General features: G+C 43.4%; 1 protein-coding gene and 1 long non-coding RNA gene across 6 annotated transcripts; both read right to left on the bottom strand.

Annotated features, from left to right (window-relative positions):
* Positions 1–493: 493 nt before the first annotated feature.
* btbd10b (BTB (POZ) domain containing 10b) lies at positions 494–15,452 on the bottom strand. 5 transcript variants are annotated; one of them, XM_064336871.1, is made up of 9 exons: positions 15,285–15,452; positions 14,389–14,536; positions 7,990–8,186; positions 4,810–5,116; positions 4,561–4,663; positions 2,945–3,065; positions 2,326–2,523; positions 2,023–2,133; positions 494–1,554 (listed from the first exon to the last, which is right to left on the bottom strand). In XM_064336871.1, exons 2-9 carry the CDS (start codon positions 14,487–14,489, stop codon positions 1,229–1,231), a joined length of 1,464 nt encoding a protein of 487 aa, XP_064192941.1. In that variant the 5' UTR covers positions 14,490–14,536; positions 15,285–15,452; the 3' UTR covers positions 494–1,228. The 5 variants fall into 5 exon arrangements, with proteins under 5 accessions (XP_064192941.1, XP_064192940.1, XP_064192942.1 ...); XM_064336870.1 differs by having other exon boundaries at positions 14,389–14,541; XM_064336872.1 differs by lacking the exons at positions 14,389–14,536; positions 15,285–15,452 and adding an exon at positions 13,267–13,851.
* A 1,403-nt stretch (positions 15,453–16,855) lies between these two features.
* On the bottom strand, positions 16,856–17,711 carry LOC135255546 (uncharacterized). The gene is made up of 3 exons (XR_010330184.1): positions 17,573–17,711; positions 17,207–17,307; positions 16,856–16,995 (listed from the first exon to the last, which is right to left on the bottom strand). It is a non-coding gene; the product is annotated as an uncharacterized LOC135255546 (long non-coding RNA).
* Positions 17,712–24,092: the final 6,381 nt, after the last annotated feature.

A 24,092-nucleotide genomic window follows, 5' to 3' on the forward strand; every position in this document is an offset into this window, starting at 1 on the left:
GGAACACAGCGTTGTGTCATCTTCAGGGTGAAATCTCTCCACGTACGCAATCTGCCATTGCGTCAGTCCCGCTTGCAAAACAAAAACCGCCTCCACACAGGATGTCCAAACAGGAGAGGCTTGTGTCTCCTTGGTTGCCCCCCAAAATCATGTGGTGAGAGGGGCAGCCACAGGTAATGGAAGCCCGGAGTGTCGTTCAAGCTGTGCCTCCATCTAATCCTAACAGCCTGTATTCAAGATCAGATCAAAGGCTGCTTCCAAAGCTTTCAGACGGTCGGTCCTGTGGCCGGCATTCCCCCTGGTCATCAGCCGGGCCTGACGACAGCACGTACTCCACACAAAACCACGCCACCACTCAGACAGCCCATGGTGACTGGATCCTTTTACCGAGAAGAAACGAAGACACAATGAGGAACACACTGAGCTCTTCCCTGTACAAGCGCTACAACCGGAATGACAATGCGGTGTAAAAAAAAAAGCTGAACACGGTGGCTGTGATTTGAAAATCTTTATTAAAATAACGGTTCTCGAGCTCCGAGCGGAGCGGGTCGAGGCGAGAGGAACTACAGCGGTCCGGTGTGAACGCGGCTCGGCCGGAGAACGCGCCATCGCCGCAGGCCGGGCGGGGTCGTTTCAGAGTGAGAGCGAAAAAACAACACAGTGCGACAACCCAAACTCATCCAATGAGAAACAATACAATGATAGTAGCAATAATAATAACAACAATAATAATAAGCACGATTTCAAAAAGAAGTGACTTCCCTAAAATTCCTTTTCAAATACCTGATAAAAAATTAATTTCCTTTGGTTAAGTAAAAAAAAAAAAAAAAAAAATACAATGTAAAAGGAAAAGGGGGGGGGGCGTGTCCACCCTTGCCAGTGTCCTGCATCCCCCTTCAGGCCATCAGTAGACCAGGTCCTTCAGAGGCTCACAGTAGACCAGACCATTCACAGGTGGGCACAGAAGACCAGGCTCTTCAGGTGGTGACAGTAGACCAGGTCCTTGAGGCTTTTACAGTAGGCCAGGTCTTTCAGGTGGTTACAGCAGGCCGGGTTCCCCAGGCCGGTGGGAGGAACGGGTCGTTTGAGGCCATCGGTAGACTGGGTCTGTGTGGCTCTAAGGCAAGGAGGAGGGGCCAAGGCAATGCGGTCGCGGTGCCACTCTCGCTCCTGGATGCAGCATGCTGTGTGGGGGGGAGGGGGCGGCGCGTGGGGGCGGGGCCTCGTCTCAGATGGCCGGGGAGGGGGCGTCGGGGTCGGGCTCCTGGTTGCCGCTGTAGCTGTGGCCGGGCGGGGGGTGGTTGGGCAGGATGTCCAGCTCGTCCACCTGGGGGCCCGGGTGCAGCACCACCAGCTGGTCCTGAGGAATGTCGGCGGCGGCGGCCGCCAGGTTGGTGATGGACTTGCTCTTGACGCACTGGAAGTCCACGTGCCGGCTCTTGCCCTCCTCCTTCTCCCAGGACATGCGGATGAAGGGCCGCTGCACGTAGTTATAGATCACCTCCGGCCGGCCGCCCGGACGCTTCTTCACCTTCTCTTTGTACGTGGGGTAGCCTGCAGGGGGCGACGGCGAGAGAGCGAGGTACTTCAAAACACCATTCAGCTCAATGTGTTTTACAAGGTAATTTAAACACTCCATTCCTAATTCCTAACCCAGCTGAACCATTAGTTTATTAATATAAAATTAATTAAAACTAGACCCTGCTGTACCAAATCAATTCATGAATCTGGGTGCCGTTTTTGGTTGAATATCCTGATTTTGGGTTGATAATCCAGTCTCACTTTTATGGCAATTCAACTCTTTACATTTGTAAGAAGGAAATATTCAGCAATGGGCCAGGATTCTTTTGTTAATGTATAAGATTGAAATATAAAAACATACCTTCCATTAAATATATGACTTTTTAGGAACATATATACAAATATTACGTGTCTTTTTAGAAAAGTTTAAAAGAAAATGTTTTTCATACATGCTTTATTGTAAATATGTAAAGAAAATAATTTTGGTCAAGAATAACTCACCTTCAATACCTAATCTGATTTTCTTCAAACCCCTGTCCTTTAAAACCGATTTGGCAACATCTCGATTTTCTATGTACTTGAAGAAACGGTATAATTTTGTGCTGTAGATAACTGCACAGAAAAGGAAGAAAATGAGTCAGACAATAAAAAATAAAAATGAATAGGAAAATGCCACTTTGAGCAAACCAAAGAATTCATATTCAGTTCCAGTCTATTAAAAGCTGCCCCAGACTCAATGAAGCATGGAGAGAGAAGCTGTCGATGCGTTGGGGCAGGGAAAGGCTGGCGGGTTTTGGCGCTCACTCTGCGAGTACTCCTCGCCCATCTGCGGCGGGTACTCCTCGTCCCAGTCCACCACGTCGTCGTCCGTCAGCACCACGATGTGGCACTCCCTCTCCCCGCTCTGCGCGCTGGCCACCATCAGCGGCAGGATCATCTCCTCCAGGTAGAACTCAAACTGCTGCCGCGCCCCGTCGTTGGACAGCTCGTGCATGAGCGCGCCTGCGGGGGAGAGGGGAGGGGAGAAGGGAGGGGGGCAGAGCAGGGTCAGCGAGCTCCAACGCCACCTACTGGACACGCGTCGTCGTTCCACCAGACACTTATTCATAAGCAATGTCCTGCTCACAAGCAAACAGATTTCTTATTGAGCATTTAAGAGGGCAGCGTTTTTGACTCCACAATCCATGATCAGGAAAACAGAATCAAAGTAACCACTTTTTAAAAATCTTAGATCTTACAAATAATAACAGACATGCTTACTGTCTATCAAGCAACAAACCTCTCAACATGCAATGTCACAGCCTGAAGATCACAAATACCCAGCAAACGGTAATATGCAGAGTTCTGAACCCTGACATTCCCAGCATGCACTCAGCCGGTGCAGCTGCGCGCTGGGCTCAGAGGGAGAGGGGCCCATACTCACTGAGGTCCCTGCACTTGATGGTGCTGTAGTCGAAGGAGATGCAGAGATAGTCGCACGCCTCTCTCAGCTCCGGGATGGAGATGCCATCAGGGCAGCGGATCATCCCAGATTTGTAGTAATCCTGTCAGTCGATTCAGAGGCACACAGGAGAGAGGGCACCGGCCATTACGGATCCCAGCTCAGCCACCGTCCCTGCCTCCACAAGCAAACGGCAGCTCTGCCGAGGATCTACTGATCCGTCAGCAACACACGGGGGCTGCAGACAGCAGGCTTTTCTTTTAGTCGCCTTTGGAACTTTAGATACCGTGGACGCTGTTTTAAATGGCCGTTCTGTTGTTAAGGCCACACTCATTTGTGACAAACCCTGTGCTTTCCATCTCTTGCACACCCTTTCACATCTGTGACTTCCAGCTGTTCGCTGTGACTCAATCACAGTGGTGCGAGAGGATGAGGCAGCCCATGCCTGTTCTGCTATGTAAAAAGTTGTGTAAGTCGCTCTGGATAAGCACATCTGCTAAATGCCTGTAATGTGATGTAATGTAATGCCTGTGCCTGGTTTCTACCTTAAGGCTACATCATCTTTTTTAACCCACAGGGGTACATATGAGTCACGTTTTTTAAAAGTATTAATCTACACCTCATTTTCCTACACAACAGCCTACACACAGATGTGTCAATTCCAGACCAATCCTTAAAAGCACAGCCACATTCTCCACAAGAGTGACAAAAATATTTTATAAACTGCAGTGCGCCATGTTCGTAAATAGCAGAAACAATATAAAGATTATTACCCAGCTATCCGTTTAGTCTCAATGGAGCGCCATGTCGCACTGGCACACACTGAGGCAGAAATGAAAGCCTGGTCTTACAGTACATCACATTATCTCCCAACAGGCCTGTTACATCGCACAGCACGGGTAATCCACAGCATATCCCCCCGTTTTCACACACAGCCAAACGCCAGCAAGACGCTTATATTGGAATCTTGTCCGGATAAACAAATACGAAGAATGAAACTTATTAAACGGAGATTTAGAGGATTTATTCACTGGGATTCAGTATCCAATATAAGAATTAATACAGGGACTATAAACAGAAGAACACTTGAATCAGGCAGACAGGTGGAGTGAGAAAACACTCATACCCGAGCGCTCTCATAATGCTCCTGAGTTTGCACCCCACACATATTTAGCACAGGTGATAAATGCATATTACACAGCTTAGGTGCAAAATGAAAGTCTCCTGGCCAACATCTCAGAAAAGAAGTAGCCATGACTGAATTTTTCACATTTGCACAAGCTTCAAAAACCAACTGGAAAACTGCAAAAATATGACGCAAGTGTGCGTGATTCAATCTTACTACAAATAGCACTTCCTTGACAGTTCGTGAACAAAATTTTGCTTCATTTCAAGCAGAAATAATGACAGACTGAAGCATGAAATGCAGTAGCTAACCCTGCGTAAAATATGTTACATAAAGCAAAGCTCAAGCCGCTATGTAGCAGAAACAAATCCATCTAAAACAGCGCCCGGAGGGCATGGTTAAAGATGCAGGGAGCTCAGTCAGCGTGTGTGGAATGGTATGTTAATGCGGGTAAAACGGATAGCAACATTACCAGGATGGCTCTGAATACTGTAGAGCTGATTCCCTCGGCAACCTCAAATTCTCCTTTCTCATTGGGCCGTGTGAAATTGTGCTCCCTTCCAGACCCAAACATTCTGCAGGAAACCAGAAAAGTCTTTAATGTCCCATACAAATTAAAATTAAAGTAGCAGTAAACACACGCGCGTGCACACGAACACGCACGCACGCACGCACGCACGCACGCACGCACGCACGCACACACACACACACGGTGCAGTACCTGCCCAGCATGGTGTTGGGCTGTGCGGTGAAGATGGACGGGTCCACTATGAAGCGCGTGTTGTCCACGATGAGCGTCACCCTCTCGGAGGTCCTGAGGCTGCGGGCGCCCTCCTTGGCCCCCTCGTAGACGAACACCATCTCCCCCACGGCCACGCCCTTGCAGGGGCCCTCGCCGCTGGACAGGCTGCTGGTGCGGCTGCTGGACACCCCGCTGCTGCTGCCAGAGCCGCCGAAGCCCATGGGCCACGCCCGCTGGGGCCGGGGGCTGCTGGGCCGGGACGACGAGCTGGGGTCCCGCTCACGGTCTGTGGGGGAGAGGGGGGAAGCGGGAGGGTCATGAGAAGGGACGCACCTGGCAACCCTACGCTATCTCTGCTCCGCTGAGCCGATCTCCCTACAGCAGCATGGCTGTGTGTCTAAGCTCTGGGACAGAGAACACTCTGCTGTGCTGTTGTTCCCTCATCCCTAGACTGGAACGCCCAGCCAAGGAGCGTCTGGAGTGCACCCTTAATCCCACTTTGGACACCTCTTTTTAAATAGGCTCATAATGATCTGTCATAAATTCATAAATTAATTATTTTAACTTATTTAGCTTCAATTGTATGAGGTTATTGTTTTGGCGTGTATGAACATCTTTCATTTTTATGGTGTCTGTATAGCTTTCACAGCAACTTTTAGTAGCGTTTATGATTATGTTTCTTTAATAATTCTGTCCCCCTTTTTCTCTGTGCACAGTGCCGTGGGTATGAGAAAAGCACTTCATAAATAAAATGTACGATTATTATTATGCTAGCTACACTATGCTGGCTATTACTCCAATTCAGAGGCACAAATCTGCCAGGCTTCAGCTCCCAGCTCAGGAAACACAAAGCAACAGCAGTCACAATGCAAATGAGCGGCTTAGCCCGGCTCATGAGCTGAAGCTAAGACGCACGGCAGTCGGCACGGCACGCATAACGGTAGGACAGTGAAGGACATGTGCAAAGCCCATGCAGTCCTAGTCTAGATGAATAAAAACATGGTCTTTTTTCATTAAATGAGCCTTGTTTAAAATTATTAGTATAAGATGGCACAAAACTGCCCAGGGTTCTCTTTGTTTTAAAAGTTGTTGACAAATGTTCATACTAGGCAGTAACAGCGTGCGTGGAGTCGTGTCTTGAGACATGAGGACCCATCTCATGAGAAGACCCATCCCTAGAGTAGAGGCTCTAAGGTGTATCGTGCTGGAACATTCTGGCACCACACCTGAGCCTGTGCGGTGAATCTGGCAATGCCCTATTGGCCATCTCTAGCCTCAGCTCCTACCTTCTAGAAGCTTCTACATCTCCCCGTACATTGCGGTCAACCTGCCTGAGCAGGAAAGACAAAACCTGAGCTTACAGCTTCTGCTCATTCTACACATCATCAATACCACTGACAGCAGCGGTTAATGTAAGGAACTGGGCTTGTAACCTAATGGTCATAGGTTCGATTTCTGGCTAGGACACTGCCATTGTACCCTTGAGCAAGGTACTTAACCTGCATTGATCCAGTATATATCCAGCTCTACAAATGGATGCAATGTAAATGCTATGTAAAAACACTATTTTATTCTATTTTAGTTTTATTTCCTTAAAATTACTTTGAATCTGTTTGCAAATACTTGTCGTTTTCTCTAGTTCATGCCAGAAATCGAACCCATCCTGGTATTCGCAGGTAGGTGAAGACGTGAAGTGTGCTCATGGCACTGAACACTGCAAAGTGCAGGACTCTAAGATCTTATGCGGTTATTAAGCCGTTATTGACCCGTTTCTACCCGTTTAATGTGGAGGTTACATTACCGCGTAATGTAAGACATCATTTACAAAGCGACCCTCGTGCGTAAAATCAAGCAAGACACCGATGAGGTGGGGATCATCTGAGGTGCCCTTCAAGGAGTGATCGATACCTTCATCGCAACGAAAGCAGGTGCATTATCATCCAGAATCGGGGGTCGTGTTTCTCCTGGCAGACTGGCCGACGGGTCGGCGAGCCAACGGCACAAGACCGACGCATGGGAGTGCCGGCCCGCGAATCCGCCCCTCGCCGGCCCAGCCAGCCGTCAGAATTTATGCATGAGGCCTGCTCATTCACGCAATGACACTGCACCAACTTTAGCTACCTACCCGTATACTGTAGCGCGCGGTATTCCCTCGCGCTCATAAATCAGATATAAATAACAGCGCCCGTTCCAAACCTGCAGTCACCGCATCAGCATGAAATGTAAATGGCTCAGCGCTTACAAAGCATCGCGTCTTATACAGATCAAGTGTGTCAATTAGCTTAATAACAAGTGCCCTTCGCGAGCCATGTTGCAGCGAACGCGAGGCACTCTAAGCCGTCGGTGAATGCAGACTGGAACAGCGCCAGCGTGGAAGGAAAAGCAGAACCTGCAGGATATGGACGCATCAGGAATGAAGGTCATTCATCACGTGAAGAGCATGCTTGCATCATGCGAGAACTCGCTTTCATTACGGTGGCAATGGGCTGCTCTCATTTGCTATCTTTAGCTTCAGTTAACCCATAATTAAACAAGCAATCATTAGAGCACTGACTCATAATTTTCAATAAGCAGTGACCCTCTTTGGCCTCCAATACAAAACGTTTTATTTTTGTTCCCTATCCTTCTTTAAATCAAACCTTGTTGATCCTCCCACACTGTATTTTTTTTAGCATTAGTGCTAAGACCCATCCCTTTGTCTAATTTTGATATTCCAAGTTTTTTATTTATTTTTTTTTATCAGTGGAAGGTCTAACTCTTAATATTATGCTCACATTTTTTACTAAGGGATAAGGAGCCAGATAAGGCATAACTGCACATGTTATTTCTGGTCTCACACCCCGTTCAGTTGCAGAGTCAGTCAATCATTCTGAGGTTCTCATTTCTGAGGTTCGACAGCAGCAGTTTTCAGCCTTTTCTGATCCAGGGATCCCATCATAAATTAAAATGGGTTTTATTTAATTTTTTTTTTTTTTGAAAAAGGTTCTATATATTTTTTATGTTTTCTTAGATACAGTTATTGCATATCAAGTCTGGCCAGGGAGCCCCTGCTGAAAACCCAGGTAATGCTGTACATACAGTACATGTGGATGTGTATAAATGTAGCCATACATCGCACATGCATTCAGCACTGCTGTGCGTGCGCCTGCGCTCACTCACCGCTGTGCTGCTGGCGGGTGGGGGAGGTGACGTTGCGGATGCAGGGGGTCAGCTGGCCCTCGCCCCGCTCGTGGGAGGAGTCTCGGGAGCGGTCGCTGGAGCGCCGGCGGTCCCGGGACCGGTCGGTCCCCGCGCTCGCGCCGTGCAGGCTCATGGTGACCGGGTTTGCCTCCAGACGAGAGGCGCGGGACTGGGCACTGCAAGGGGGCAAAAGATTTCAAATTAAAAGCACTTCAGATGCAGCGCCGCAGCGCATCGCACGGCGAGCCCTTCCAGCACATCAGCGCGCGCATCACCGCAGCCGAGCTCCTGCAAGGCACACACGCCGGCAGGGAACTCATCTGACCCCCTCCGGAAAAGAAAAAAAAATAACTACGCAAAAAAATGTATTCAGTGCGCTGCCGAGCGCAGCTCAAAGAATGCCAATAAGAAGCAAGCACTTTCTGGCCTGTGGCTGGAAATGGGAGCAAAAAATCAATCGAGCCCCATGAAAAAGCGGAGCCTCGTGGATTTATGCGCGGTCAGAATCAATGCGTACAACCAAAAGCTGAGACCTTAAAATGGATCATCTGTGAAACAACACTGGCACAGTAAATAATACATGCAAGCAGGAAGCAGCTTTTCCCAGAATAGCACATAGCAGACCTCTATATGCACCAATTCCAGTAAACTTTCTTTCTTTAAGGACATGTGGCCTCTCAGGACTTGTAAAATGGTACACTCGGCAACTGAACTACTTTTAGAAGCGTTAAAAGGTCTTCTTTAACCATGTAAGCGAATATGTTTCTTTTTTTTTTTTTTTTAAACCAAAAACACCACGGTCAGCCTATGCCCACTGTAGCTGAACATCAGAACCAAAACCCTTTGGTTAACTAGCTCCTCAATGCGTACCCTGATGATAGTGGGACACATTAATGGCAGCGTGAATGAGCGACAGTGTTTAGTTTTAGTCAGTGTTAACAAAGGCGGAAAATGTTAATGACAGTGAGAAGAGTCAGTGATGGACGTCTGTGTAAAACACAACTGTATGTGCTCGTGACAGGTGTTAGTGACAGCAGCGAGTGTTAATGGAAGCAGTGTGTGCTAACGACAGCTCAAATGTTAATGACAGCGGTGAGTGTTAATGACAGTGGCGAGTGGTGAGTCTTAATGACAGTGGCAGGAGTTAATGACAGTGGCAAGTGTTAATGACACCGGCGAGTGTTAATGACAGCGGTGGGTGTTAATGAAAGTGGCAGGAGTTAATGACAGTGGCAGGTGTTAATGAGTGTCAGTCGTTAATAACAACACTGGGTATTAGCCTAGATACTTCTTGTTAATGGAAAGGCGGCTGCCTCCCCAGGCAGTGTGATAATGAATGCTAAGGCCAGGGAGGGGTAAGCAGCCCGGGTGTGACGGAGGAAACGAAGCTGTGAGCAAGCTCCTCGGTGGTGGTGCTGCCCCCGGACGATGCCTGCGCTGTTCACGCCCTGCCACTGCCGTCAGCATTATCAGCGGCGTCCCACGGCAACCACTCCCTGCACAATACATCAGTACCTGTGAGGTCAAGACCTCCGCAGCCGTTTCAAACGCATTTTATTTCCAAGCCGGTCTCCTCGTTTGAACACTGCCCGCATAATTCCTTATAGCCTGTGCCTCACAGATGTTTTCTTATGTTGTTAACCATCCCGCGTAATTGGCGGCCGTGCAGTGGAGCTGGTTGACTGGCTTGTTGGTAATGAGCGGTTACGGTGGAGGTTACCACGCACCGTTCTGCTCCGGGCCCACGCTTCATTACCGAGCTGTCCTAAAGCTGCACTCCGTTTGATTACACGCATGCACATCAATTAAGGGCATTTCATGCACCACTGCACTCGCCGGCTGAGGTAAAGGAGGCAGCAATGCTTAGAAATCGCTACCTTTATTGTCCTATAACAAGGAACCAAGAAGGGTGGGGATCTTTATATAAAGGGTAAGGAAGAGATGATGCATCTTTGGTAATCTCGGGGTGAGCCATTGGTCAGGGGTGTGTATGCGGTTCAGCTCTGAAGTTCAAATGCCATCAGTAATAATGTGGTTTGGCTCTGTGGTTCATTCACCATCCCCAAGAGCGGCCACGGTAAAGCCGGATTCTGCTAGTTTTACAGGGAAAAAATACACTGCGTTCTATAAACGCAGACATCCCAAGGTTTTTATTAATTTTTTATTTATTATTAAAACAGGCAATGAACCACACCTGAACTACAATAAGTGTGTGGCGTGTGTGGTTTATTGATCATAAAATTTACACAGCTGGTGGTAGCACTGTTAGATTTAAGGAGAATGCTTTAATTGTAAAAGGACAGTCAACAAGGTGTCCTTATAGCTACCTTGCTCAACATGAATGAATTAAAACTGAAATTGCTCCAATGGTTTTTTTACTATTATTAGTAGCCTGTGTTGCAAAAAAATTGTTCTGATCAAAACTCCAAAACATTATTTGTAGGTTATTTCATCCTGGTAATCCCACTATTTCATCCAGCTTCAGTTACAAGTGTCACAATAAAACACAGAATAACATACATTTACGGTGTTATTATTTCAAGTCTGCAAAAAAATAGCTATTGCTATCAGAACGCAAGTGAATTAGTGTAAAAGGCAGATTTTGAAATGTCTTGTGTTCCAAAGACGCCACATTCCATGAGCTAGCACGGCGAATCATGTGGTCTGGCTCAGTGTTCGCATGTCATCCCCAATCATGTGATTTGGCTCTGCGGTTCATTCCCCATTCCCATTCAGTGGTTAAGCTCTGCGGTTCACACGCCAGCCGCCAGTGTCTGTGGTTCAGCTCAAACTCTTTTCCCCCGGCTGTCATTTCAGCCCGTGGGTCACAGCCTTATGTGCGGCTGAGGTGAAACTCGAGTCCTCCCCTCATCCACCGTAACCAGAGAAAAGCACTGGACCCAGCCGGGAGACCGCAGCCTGGCACAGCATTTCCATCTCAGGCTAATTAACACAGCACAGGACATGCCGATGGCCAGTAGAAACAATTGGGACAGTGGACATGATTCACTTTAAACGTAAACATTATGGTTTCATAAGCTTTTCATATATTTTTTATTCAAATACAGCCAACAGTTGCATTTAAAGCCTGCATTTGGATGAATAAAGAAGTAGCCCTGCTCATTTTCACAGTACAGGTTTGACAAACAAATGCACAAATAACCTGTGAAGGTCAAATATATTCTAGCTGCTAATGATCTGGCCCATAAAGTTAACAGCACTGACAATGGTGCTAGCGAGTGGTTAACAATCAGTGAAAAAAGCTAATAGGTTTAGTCTATTAGGGATGTTGCTGTGTGCACCGAAAGCACTTCATTATGTTAACTAACCTTCACCATGAATTAGTCAGACATTGCAGTGCAGCTGTTAAAATGCTGGTTGGAAGTGAAAGTGGCTGGTCTGATTATGTTGCAGGCTGAGAGAAAGAGGGTTAACACCAGTCATCTCTATACAGTCTAATCACTGTCGGTTCATATGGTGATAATGATGGAAACATACTGTCTGTTTTAATTCTGCTTTGTTATGAGTGCATAATCTTGAACACATTTTATATCCTATACTATCCAACCATTTGTAAAAGGGAAATGCAGGCTTTTCCACAGGCAGCCGCTCCTCACCCCAAACCACACCTGCCGGTGAGGGGCGACGGTGTGCGGTGCACGCGGCGTTCCCGTGTGCGGCCCGGCCGCGAGCCGGGCCGTGTCCTCACACGCTCGAAGCGTGCCGTCGCCCGCGGGGCTGCCAGCCGCGTCTGAGGACGGCGCAGCGGGGAACCGGGAGCTCGCCGGAGCAGACCCGCCGTCTGTCACCCTGACTGACACGGACTCCGGCGCCGCCCCCGCCCCGAGCGCACGCCGAAGGAGAGGCGAGATTCCAATTCCACAGACACAAAGGACAGGAAGAGGAACGGAGAGAGAACCGATCCCCACACCGCCACCCGCCCCCGGATTAGAAACCGAGGGACCGCGAAGAGTCGAGCGCAGTACAGGCAGAAGCTGTAAAACCGCAGCCTTTCAGAAAAGCCCATATCCTGCCACTTCTGCAAGCTGCATTTCTTCCCCCTGTTACAGCAGCCCATTCATACAGTCTACAGACAATCTGCCACCGTACATTTGTTCTAACTCCATAAATATCATGATGCCTGGTTCCATGGTCACACTGCTAAACAAGCTTTAAATATATCCCCCTTTCCCTTTAAATTTAAAACCTGCTGAAGTGCACACAGAAACCAATGACAGAACAAATGTAGCAAAAAAGAGAACACTGCTTCGAGAAAAGATTTCATTAATAATTCATAGTGCTGACACCATTGTTCTGGCATTAAACAATAAGGATAGCAATAGGCTTCAGTTTGATTTCAATTTGTTGGTTCAAATATATACTCCTGCTACAAGAATACCTTTTCCTAAAGAAACCTTTTCCCATACATTTCTCGAACGGCATGGTTACACACTTCTTTAAACTTTCGCATTGCAATAGTCGCAGAAAATAATACAATAAATGGCAATATATCATCCACATATCAACGAAATGGCAAACATCTGCAAATTACGCGGACGGAGACAAATTACTGTAGAACAGATAAGAAAGCACGAGGGGTACCTACCCGCCTGCCTCTTGCGGTAAGTTAAAGACAAAGCAGCACGGGATGAGCCGGAGAAAGAAAGCGAGGAACACTCGTGCTCCTCCGAACAATGAAGCTGTGCCCGTCCGCTTAGCATCATGGTGCATTACTTTCTAAATTCAGCATATTTCGCGGACTCCGCTAATCACATAGGCTGCGTTCACAACCTCAGGTTCCATTGCCAGAAATGTATCACCTCTAATGGAAAAGCAGCATAAGAGGGAGGCGGCGGAAGGGCCATTCAAGTTCAGACAGGGAAACCCCTAGCTGTGAATGCCGCGAACGCGTCTTTATCCACGGCCTAGAGACAGACACGCAGTGCTGCACTGCTGACGCAAGGAAGTCGTTGCTTTTCTCCTCGCGCAACACGTCCGATGATCTGTGACTGGCTCAGACACGTTCCGAGGAGCTTCTAAACCAATCAGATGTGCCCTTTGTCGGCAGTAAGGAAAACAACCGCCTCGCAACCAACACCAAACCGTGTTTGGTGAACAATTAACACTAGACAGAGTGGCTAAAACAAGAGCGTCAAACATTGCCCGAAAAATCGGGATGTGGGTGCGGGTATTTGTTCTAGCATAGTACTAAAAAACCTTACTGAATTAATAAAGGTCTTGATTGAAAATGCTTACGCGCACACTGAAGACTGGACTGAAATAATGCAATGGGGATCCACGGCGTGGAAGTTTCTCTACCAGGATTCTGGTTGCGCCATGGAGCGAATATTGTCTTTGAATTAAACATTAACGGAGGGCTTCTCTCTCACTAGATTTCGTAGAGAACTTGGAGGACTGAAAGAGCACAAACGCCATTTTGGTTGGCATTCGCGGAAATTAAATAGTGCATCTAGTTAGGCAACCTCACATGCCTCAATTTATTCACAGTGCATATGTTAACAGGGTTACTGTGTAATTTAATGCGCCCCGTAGCTAGGCAGTTGCATTTTTTACATGAAGGCTAACCAGTAACGTTGTTGAGGAATGCATTCCTGGAAATTATCCGACTGAACGCCGGCCATTTTCCAATTTACCAATAAAAAATAGACCACAGTGCTGGCCACGTGAATTTACGAATGAATGCTGCCTACACAACGTGTTCTGTAACCCGAAGTGCCGTCATTTCTCAAGACTGACAAGACCTGTCAATCACTGTCAATCAACAGCTCCAGAAATAGTTTGACTTGTTTGAAGTATTCAATAATCAAATATTGATTCCATAAAACTCGAATATTATCTGAAAGTATTCAAAACAAAATTCATGTTATTTGAAAGCAAACGGAATACAAGTTAATTGAACATTTTTTTAATGAACCATTTTTGAGACTTGCAACTGTTATGAGAGTTGCAATTCTTACATGATGGTTGAGGACATCCATATTAGGAGCAATAAGGTTAAAAATGAGATAGTACAGTAAACTTCCTATATATTCCGGATAAGTAGCTGTATGCTAAAATAAAAGTTATAGTAGCCCAATCCAATGTATGACAAGTACATTATAAAATATGAATATAATTTTCAATCAAATTGTTTATTTATTTATTTTATAAATGGAATTATTTGTAGTGTCCCAGAACTGTAGCATACTCAGTTGCGTGAGCGCTTTTCTTGAAGTTTAAATCATTTAAGAATTGCCCACCCAGCTAATGTTCACAGTCTCAGTATGAAGTATCAAAACTTCTATCAAACTATCAACACTCGTTTCTTACTGCAGCAACATAATCTGCCAACACAAAAATAAACTGGCACTCACTCACCTTGAGTGTCTGCAGAGTTTGCGAGGCCGACTGCTGGTCTTCCGTTCCCAGTTCTCTGTATCACTGGAATTGCTGTCGTACGATTGTGGACGTGCTGCCATTACACGTATGCCGATTTCAACACTACTTACTTTTCAGCACCCATAACCTAAACTAGAGCAGACAAAAGAACAGTAAATATTCCGCTTGATTTTGTCCAACAAGTCATCTTCGTCCTAACTTCAATGGACTACGTAAGGTATTTAAAGGTCTACGTTTAGGGACTTGACGGAAAACCTCGTGTCCTAGGGGGTATAGCAACTTTACTAGTGAGTTAAATTATCAGAATCACCTTCACCATCTTTTTGGTGGAGTTCCAGGACGGTTTAAAGATCATAGCTAACACCAACTATCTGAGAGTTAGCCGCGCCATATTTCCATAACATGTTTTATATAGACTAGCTAACGTTGTTAAATTAATACCTGGCTTAACTCAATTCGAGGAAATGTGGTAGCGGTATCTATCCGGGGGAGAAAACATGGCATAAAGTTAACTCAAATGTATTTTCATTGAGCACAGCTAGCAAGTTAACTACTTAGGGTTGCTGTCATTACAGTAGAGTAGATGTGGCTAGCTCAGCTAACTTAACTGGTGCAAATGTTGATGGCCACCTAACGATAGCCGGCTAATTTTGCTAGCTAGCCAGTATCTGCCTAGCGTTAATGTAAGTAGGGCAAATACACAGCATCTAGCTAGAAAGACTGTACACAATACAAAACTATAAACAGACATAGCTTCACTGATCTAGACTAGCTAGCATTGCAGCTATCAAAATATGTGTCGCTTTTTTCCTAGCTAGACCAAATATCTGATAGCTAGAAAACATACCCGTAACATTTGTAAACAAAACATTTACCTCTACAACGGTTAGTACATATTCTTGGAGTGTAGTGTAAAGCCACCAAATACACCAGACAATATCTAGAGGCGAATAAAATACATAATTCGGTCCATTTCCTTTTTTACGCTGGGGGAGAAACAGTTCCCCCTCGTTACCAGTTACACTAAAAATGACAGCTTAGGCCTAACTACTCGCGAGATGTGAGAGATGGCGTCGCGAGAACACCAAAGATCATCTATATTAAACAGATTAGGCTCTGCGGCAGATTGTGTAGCTGTAACCTAATTGTTTCACAACACAGCACAAACCCGTTTGTATAATCAGTGAAAATACGCAACTTGTAAGACGCATTGTGTAACTTTAAAACAAGTGCCGCTGGTTTAAAAAGTGGGCTCCAAACTGAAATATATTATCAGTAGTAGGATAATATAGGCTATGCGTTGCACCAAATATGTCTGGCAGGCTATTGACAAATACGTCGTTTAAATACGAAACAATATTTTAATTGTATCAGCTTTGTTCACACTTACTATTCAATGAAAGCGTTAAGAATATTAACATTGCAGCTCGGTTACTTCAGATGCGAATTAAAACATCCTCAGGAACATATGACCTACAGAGGCCTACAAATCGGATGCGTGCTTTTTTACAAAACATTGGATTGAGTAAAAACGAAATAGAAAAAGTCGACTCAAATTGGTCTTCATAATTCGTTTATTCTGCGAACTTTGTGACACATCAAATAGAAGTGCCATGTTCATTCCAACGGTGAGTAAAATGTGCGGATTCTATGGATCAATGTTAAAGTGCGCGATGCCCTTATTTAAAAAACAAAATTGATTCAGTTGCACATGTCCCCCGTAAAAAAAGTAGAATAAAACACAATATTCAGTGTGATTTAAATATTTACTGATGTTGTTCTATGAAATATTTTGTGCAGTACTGCATAAAAACATGTAAAATCCATACAGTGGTTTATTAAAATAAAATCCGGCAATGTTGTCACAATTATACACTATTAAACACAAAACAAAAATAGTCAATTCTACTTTTGCTGTGCTTTGTTGTTTGTTTTGTAATGATAATAATAATAATAATAATAACAATAATAATGATAATAATAATAACAATAGTAACAACAACAACAACAACAACAAATGGTAATAATAAATGCATTTTGGTCCTATATTCTTAATACACGTATTTGTTTTGTATTCGGTTTAAAATAAATATTGATAAAAATAAATAATCTAAAATGGTCACATCCGTCATTCAAAATTTCAGGAATAAATAAAGTGCTTTTGCAGGTGCATAAATGGCTTAGCGTTTGTAATGCACACCTTTCTTTGAATACTAAAATATCATCTGCCAACAAAATAAACACTATAGATTAGAATTTTGTTTTTAAATAAAAAAAAATAAGGCCATCGTTTTAGACATTTAGTTTCCTCGTTGCCCTTAGACACACATTCAATTTTGCCGATAATTCGGAAACTTTTCCAGAGAGTTCAATATATATTCGACTTCACTGGGTGTTAACTCGTCCAGTACCGGAAAATCTTCGGGAAGGAGCCTCCTTGCTCTAACTCGTTCTCCCCTGTCAGTATTTCTCAGCGACGCTGTGTGGATGTCTTTCAACTTCATCCGAAGCCAGTGCTGTCTCCCTTGCACATGTTTGTGTTCTCCAAGGTTGTGCATGAACTGTACTTCACTTATGGATCGCTTTCTGATGAAACCAAAATGAATACATTTTAGTGTCCAATAGTCAGTCCTTTAAAAAAAGATGATTTAAATGTAAACGGCTATTTAGAAATGACCGTCTCTTGTAAATACTGAATGTATGCCGGTTTTAATACAGTCATCTTTATTTCAATATAAATACAAAACTCGGTGTATTCATTGCAATGTCAAATCGCACGAAATAAAAATAAACTTACCCCAGTGGTTTTGCTTCAGACTTCAAAGAATAACATAACATGGAAAGGAAAATTATTACAATTAATGTGTCCAAGTTCCTCGTAGAAAACATTTTGATGACCTGTCAAGTAGATGAGAAAAAGTAGTTTAGTACATGCCTCTAAACATGGTGACCGTTGTTAGTTTATTTAAAACTGTAGAAAATCTGTTTTGTCTATAACATGAGAATTCGTTCTGTAGACGTCATTTTTCATTTAGTTTAATTTGTTTGTACTGTATTTCACTGTTAAACTCCTGTGTAATAATGTCCATATAAGAATAATCATGGATCACAGTATCCTGATCCATTTAATCAAACTGAACAAGTGTGTCGATAAGTTACTTACCACTTCTTGACTGTCTTGTCTTAGTGAAATTGTGATGTGTTATTTTACTGCGCAGGAGTGTGAACGGAGTTTGTGAATCAGCCTATCAGTTGAGATTAGAGTAACCGTCCAAAACTTCCTTTTATAGTTCTAGTGGTCATTGATGAGCCGCCTTCATTATTGGTGTTGATGTCACCCCCCTCCCCCACCTTCCTCATCCGTCGCCCCCCCCCCCCCCTCATTTCCCTCAACTTGATGGATGCTGGCGTGCGCATGACTGCGCCACTAGCGCTGCCTAATTCAGCTTTCAGCACCTTTGTGAAGCTGCCTGCTAATTGCCCTGTGTGTGAAGTGTGCCAAAATCATTTATAACATAAATTATTTCAACATTTAATTAATTAAATATTTTTATTTATTATTGTAAGCATATGTCATCTGTTTAGTTTAACAACATACATTTCTGTAGTAGGTAGCCATAAGCGTCAATCCAAGAGAGAACGCGTATTTGTTAAAACATTAAATTAAAAAAAAAATAATTAAATTAAAAAAGGAGACGATTGAGGACGATTACAAGGTAAGGCACCTGGAATTGAATACTACCATAAATATCTGTGATACTTAGGTTTTCATTAAATTAAGATACTGATGATAAACGTAGAATCCCCGAAAGTTTCATTCAAGCATTTCTAGTTATTGGTGACGATTGAAAAACTGAGGAATGTGTCTTAAATGCGTAATTGGCAGGTACAAAGAGAGGCTGACACAATGCGACCTATCTAACGAAATTTATGACTGGCTTTGGCTAATTCCGGGTTTCCCCGGAGATCTACAACAATCTTTTACAACAACGCGTTCAAATTAAGCTGCGCAACTGTCAGAATAATTAAAACAAAAAAGGTTTCCCCAGACAATGACGTCAAAGCCGTATTCCAACTTCAGGCATAAATGTTGGAGGCGTACCTACATGATTTCGTCACTTTCCGACGCCCATCTTGAGGGTGATGTATTTTTAAGAGAAATTCCCAGTATTTATAACACAGCGGAGTCAACAGGAGGAGGAAATACGGCAGGAATCCATCACTTTTATTTTCACTTGGACCCATGACATTTCACACCATTAAAGGCTCTTTATTCTTGCACATTTCGGTTCCAGTAAAGAAAGTTCAAATTAATGAACGAACCCTTTTTTATATTTTATACATGCGTTTGAAATTTGGAAGTGCAAAGCCTACTTTTTAAATATGAAAGCTAAGATGGTATTAAAATAGGAGTTGCATTAATGGGTCAAAAGTGATATCATGACCATTTGAATGGACACTAATCCGTTGGAAGCCTTTTCATTTAAATAGTTGCTAAGTTTTGCATTGACAGCATGCTACCTTGCAACACCCCTAAAAGGTAAAAAAAAAAAAAAAAAAAAAAACTCTGCCAAGGTTTAGTTTAGAATAAACATTACTAACCCCCTCAAGTATTTCAGGAGGAGCCCCACCCTCATCCAAAATCAATAATTTATGTGCAGTGACAACCTCTGAAGCCATCTGAACAGAGCAAATACATCCATACTCAGCTGTTGAATAGCACACAGCTCATCATAATCAAACAAACCCATTGGACATGTTGGATTATGACCCAAATTCAACCTTTTTTCTAATGACAGTTGGCCAGTTCTCCAGATGGGTTATACCTGCATCCCTCATAATCCACGGGAGTCAGTCAACCCTGTTCTACTTTTATGGGCCCAAGATGACACATTAGGTAACCATGAGAGACATTTTCTAAATGTGGAAGAGGAATGGCTATGTCATGACACAGGAAAGAAGGTCTGGGAGAGGACCCAAACAGCTCCAGCCTATAGATCTTCCTCCACAGAGCGGTTAGGGTTTCTGTCAGGGCAGTGAGCATGCCCTCTGCCACTCACAGACGGCAAAAAAAAAATCATGACGGCAGGTGGCAGGCAGTCCAGGGCACCGTATGAGGAAACCAGGAACCAGAGCTTGGGGGCGGAGGGTGGAAGAGGCAGGAAGTGTGGGGGGGAGTGGTACAAAATACTGGGGAGAGGGGGAGTCAATGGCCATTTCTTTTTCCGATTGGCTGCACTTCCAGCTGAAGCCATCAACAATTCCATTTGATGCTGAATATGCTCAATGTTGATTTTATTGAAGTTATAACAGTGAGTTTAGTAAGCAGGCAGGCAAAGGCATTTACAGGTTACGTACAGGTACTTTAAAAAACACAAACAAGTGGGGAAGCAATAAAAGCTGTTTACATAGCACATTTATGGGATTTATAAACGCAGCCTGCATTAAGACTGTGCCGCTCCACCTTTCACGTGACAGGGTAACAGTTTTCAATAGTCGTCGCCTGTTTAGATGACACCCACCAAACATATCAACCTTTGCCCTTTGCTTGAGATCCTAAACCCCATCTGTACAATTCCAAGCAGTTTATAGCAGCATGGGGGGTGGAGGACCTTTCAACCCCAAAACTGTCCTTCACATTACCTCATGGCTGGGCATTGCTAGGCATCTCACCAATGGTATGCAGCAGAGAAAGTGTGCAGAGGAATTCAACAGGGATAAAGGTGACGTGCTGTTTGCAGGCCAGTAGATGAGGTTGCCCCCATTTCACAACTGTACTAGCACAGGGAAAAATAATTGAATATCAAATTCATGCTTCCCCAAATTTATACATGTAGGCTACGAGATTAGTGTAGCCACAATGCGATGACAATATGCACCTGCATGTCATGAGCTTCAGCAATCAGGTTAACAAATGAATAGCATACCATTGTTTTCACAGGTGTAAAACAACTTTTGTTACCATACTGTTTGTACATTTGACATTTATTTTCAAATAAATGATAGAAGTGTACAGAACCCTTGCATGGCTTTCCCAATCAGCTAATGTTGTATAAATGTTTCAGGAACATTTAGATACACTGTGGTTTGATTTCTATCACTTTTACTACAAGACAGCTTCTAAAATAGTCTTAGATCAGATTTATTGAAAGGTTCTGTCAAGTTCACAGAAAAAAATGTTACAAATTTCTCACATACTTGATGCACTGCAACCATACCTACAGAAGTTCTTGTCAGGTCAATGTCACAAACAAATTTTAAAAAGCAGTGAAGCAGTCTTGAAATAAATTTGTAAATTTACTCAATAAATTTTAATCATAAATAAAAAAAAACATTACAGGGAGATGCAATGCAGGGCGTTTTTCCTTGCCACTGTTGCTATAGGCTTGCTCCTGTGGGGGTTTAGGCCAGGGTTGTCTGTGAAGCATATTGTGACAATTGTTGTGAAATGCGCTATATAAATAAATTTTGATTGATTTATTGATTGAATCATGTGTTCAAACAAACAAAATAGTAATATAAATTGGGTATCATGTTAATGAGCATATATCTATTATTAGCCACAGCAGGTAATTACCCCTTTTGCTGTGGTTAGAGCCAAAATTGTCTTTGGCCCCCATATGTTAATCATGCTCTTCACTATGCCTGGCAGTAAATGACCACAATGTGACCTCAGTGCTTTGCTCCAGGCATGGCGTTCTGCATGCAGAGCAGCTCCCAGGGCTCACCTACCACCCATTCATCAATGCATATGTAACAAGCCACTGTTCATGGACCTGATCAGCACTAATAAAGTGCTTCACACTGACCCCAAACATGTCTGGATCATGACCTACCTCTTTTGATTTAGAAACATTTTAATTTCCTCTAGTGGCTGGGTTTGGGAAATAATGTTGCCTGAATTTCAGCCGGGTGGCTCCAAGAATAAACAAAAACTGCCACGAAGGTAAATCCTGATTGCTGCGTTACAGGATAGAAATAGAGAACAGAGTCACCTCTTCCATTTAAGATATGAGCCTGTTCCACACCTCAGCCACATCACGAAAAGACCCAAGAAAATGTTCCTTTCTGCACAGCATGAACAATTGGGGAGAAAAAAAAATCATACGGGAACTGAAATACCGCAGACTTTCCACAATGAAGAGCACAGAAAGGAAAACAGAAGCACGCTGAGCGGATATTGAGATGACGGCGTGTTCTCCATGCTGCTCAGCGTGATTCATGCCTGGAGAGAGAAAGAGAAAACACTGCGCTTACCAGAAAGCCACACAGACCCATTTCCTTTGATTGCAGAAATTTAAGTGCAGCAACTAGAGGGACATAGCTGTTCCTCTAGTCACTACATTAAATGCAACCATGCATTTAAGAGCAACCGGACCTGGACACATCTGTCTGCTTGCCAGCATTAAAAATAAGCATCCTCAAATAAGTTATGAATTCAAATTGTGATAGACTCCACTGACAACTTGTCAACTACCTAATTGGACATTATGGTAAATAAGTTAAGCAAGAATAAAACTATGCCAATGAACATTAAACTATATTATAAAAACTGTATTAGACAAATGAAGTGATATGTTATCTCAACACAGTTCTTTTTTTAGATTGATTTTTTCCCCTGTATGCTTTTAAGTGAACTGGAAGGAAATTATCCAGCTATCTGAAAAAATGTAATATCTGATCTTCCTTTGAGCATTACCCATACAAGAGCATTCAGTTAAAACTTGTTACCATTCTACAGTAGAGTAACTTCTGTGGAGACTTACGCATTTGGAGACTGACGTAATGAGATTTAATGAAAGCCATTTTAAAGCATGACCTTTCTCTGGGTTGATCTTTAAAAGACATGCTTGTTGACACCACCTTAGGAAAGGGGAATGGATGTAATGGAGTGTGAAAGCCTGCTACCCTGAGAACAAGGATTTGTGCTGTTACAGCAGTAACATTTGCAATAGCATTAACAGTAAAGCAGATTATCATGTCCAACCTCCTGCCAGTGTAAAACTATGTACACCATAGTCTATGATCGAATCTGTTCCAGCTAATGATCACCTAATTGGTGGCATTTTATTTTCAATTTACATACACAGTGCCGGGAGAGGTATTTGCCCCCTTCCTGATTTCCTCTGTTATTGCATATTTGTCACACTGAATGGGTTCAAATCATTAGACAAAATGTAATTTTAGACAAGGGTAACTGAGTAAACACAAAACACATTTTTGAAATTATTATTTCATTTATTTAATGAAAAAAGTTATCAATCACCCATATGAAAAAGTAACAGACAATCAACCAATTAATCTAATTTAGCCTAATTGATAATTAGATACAGCTGATTGAACACAGCCAGGCCAAAACCACTGCTAACCAAAATAAATATCTCCGCTTGTTTCACATTTGCAAAAATTCATCTGGATGATCCCCAAGCCTTTTGGGATAATGTTTTATGGACAGATGAGTCAAAAGTAGAACTTTTTGGATGACACAGGTCCCATTATGTCTGGCGTGAAGCAAATAAAGCATTTCACAGTAAGAATATCATACCAAGAGTCAAACATGGTGGGTGTCGTGTGATGGTGTGGGGATGCTTTGCTGCATCTGGACCTGGATGACTTGCCATTATTGGCAGGGAGGAAACATTTGCTCTGTACCAGAAGATTATTAAGGAGACCGTTTGGTAATCTGTCTGCGAGCTGAAGCTGAAGCATAATTGGGCTGTGCAGAAAGACATTTATCCAAAACACAGCAAGTCCACATCTGAATAGCTGAAAAGGAACTAAATTAAAGTTTTGGAGTAACGTAGTCAAAGTCCTGACGTCAATCCAATAGTGATGCTGTGGCAGGTCATGAAATGAGAAGTTCATGCTCAAAAACCTACAAATTTGTCTGAATTAAAGCAGTTCTGCAAAGATGAGTGGGCTGAAATAAAAAATAAAAAATAATTTGTTTTGCCAGTTTTGTCGATTTTATTGTTTTGTCAGTGCTGGAATGAATTTCAGTTACATTATACTGGAGAATGAGAAATCCAGAGATCACACCTACTCCTCCATTCCTCCTCCATCACTCATGGTGTAAGAACAGAAGTTTTTCAAATTAACAAGACAGGCTCTAGATTATTTAACATGTGCTACTCAAAAGGGGAGTTTATTTTCATAGTCCGATATTCCCAGCAAGTCTAGGTTAGCAATGTCTTTGACACATTGCTTTCACTGGCTGTCACAATCCTGCTTCTGGGATATTACAAGAATAGACGTTTTTCCCACAGTAGAAAGAGTGATAAAATGAGATTCTGTCTTTGAAGGGTGAAGAGGCATTTCCTTTGCAGCCAGTTTGACAGCGACTGCAGGAAAAAATAGTCATCACTGCAGTGCAAACTAAACAGATTATTCATAGATTAAATGGGTTCAATAAGGTTACATTCCTGGTCAGGGGCCGGCGGCCGCACAGGCCAATTTGATGGTCAGCACAAAAATATTTAAACCTTGGAACAGACTAGTCATTTCCCGGTTACAATAAGGTATTTTCATTGGTTCTGTCTAGCTGTAAAACATAGAGATCCCCTACTTAAACAGACTGTGTTGATACTAAATGGAACACAGTAAAAAGTATTTAGACTATGTAAAAATGTATTACTTTAATTACAAAAGTTATCTCTTGTCCATAGTTGCGCACGATTAAATAA

The sequence above is a fragment of the Anguilla rostrata genome, chromosome 5 (assembly GCF_018555375.3).
Source record: "Anguilla rostrata isolate EN2019 chromosome 5, ASM1855537v3, whole genome shotgun sequence".
NCBI lineage: Eukaryota > Metazoa > Chordata > Actinopteri > Anguilliformes > Anguillidae > Anguilla > Anguilla rostrata.

Bases quoted from the DNA above. Each gene is read 5' to 3' on its own strand.
- btbd10b (XM_064336869.1), bottom strand. From the start codon at position 12,741: ATGCACCATGATGCTAAGCGGACGGGCACAGCTTCATTGTTCGGAGGA. The intron at 2,524-2,944 runs GTGAGTATGGGC...TCTCCCCCGCAG, and splicing joins CATCAAGTGCAGGGACCTCA to GCGCGCTCATGCACGAGCTG. The intron at 2,134-2,325 runs GTGAGCGCCAAA...TTTTCTGTGCAG, and splicing joins GGGCGAGGAGTACTCGCAGA to TTATCTACAGCACAAAATTA.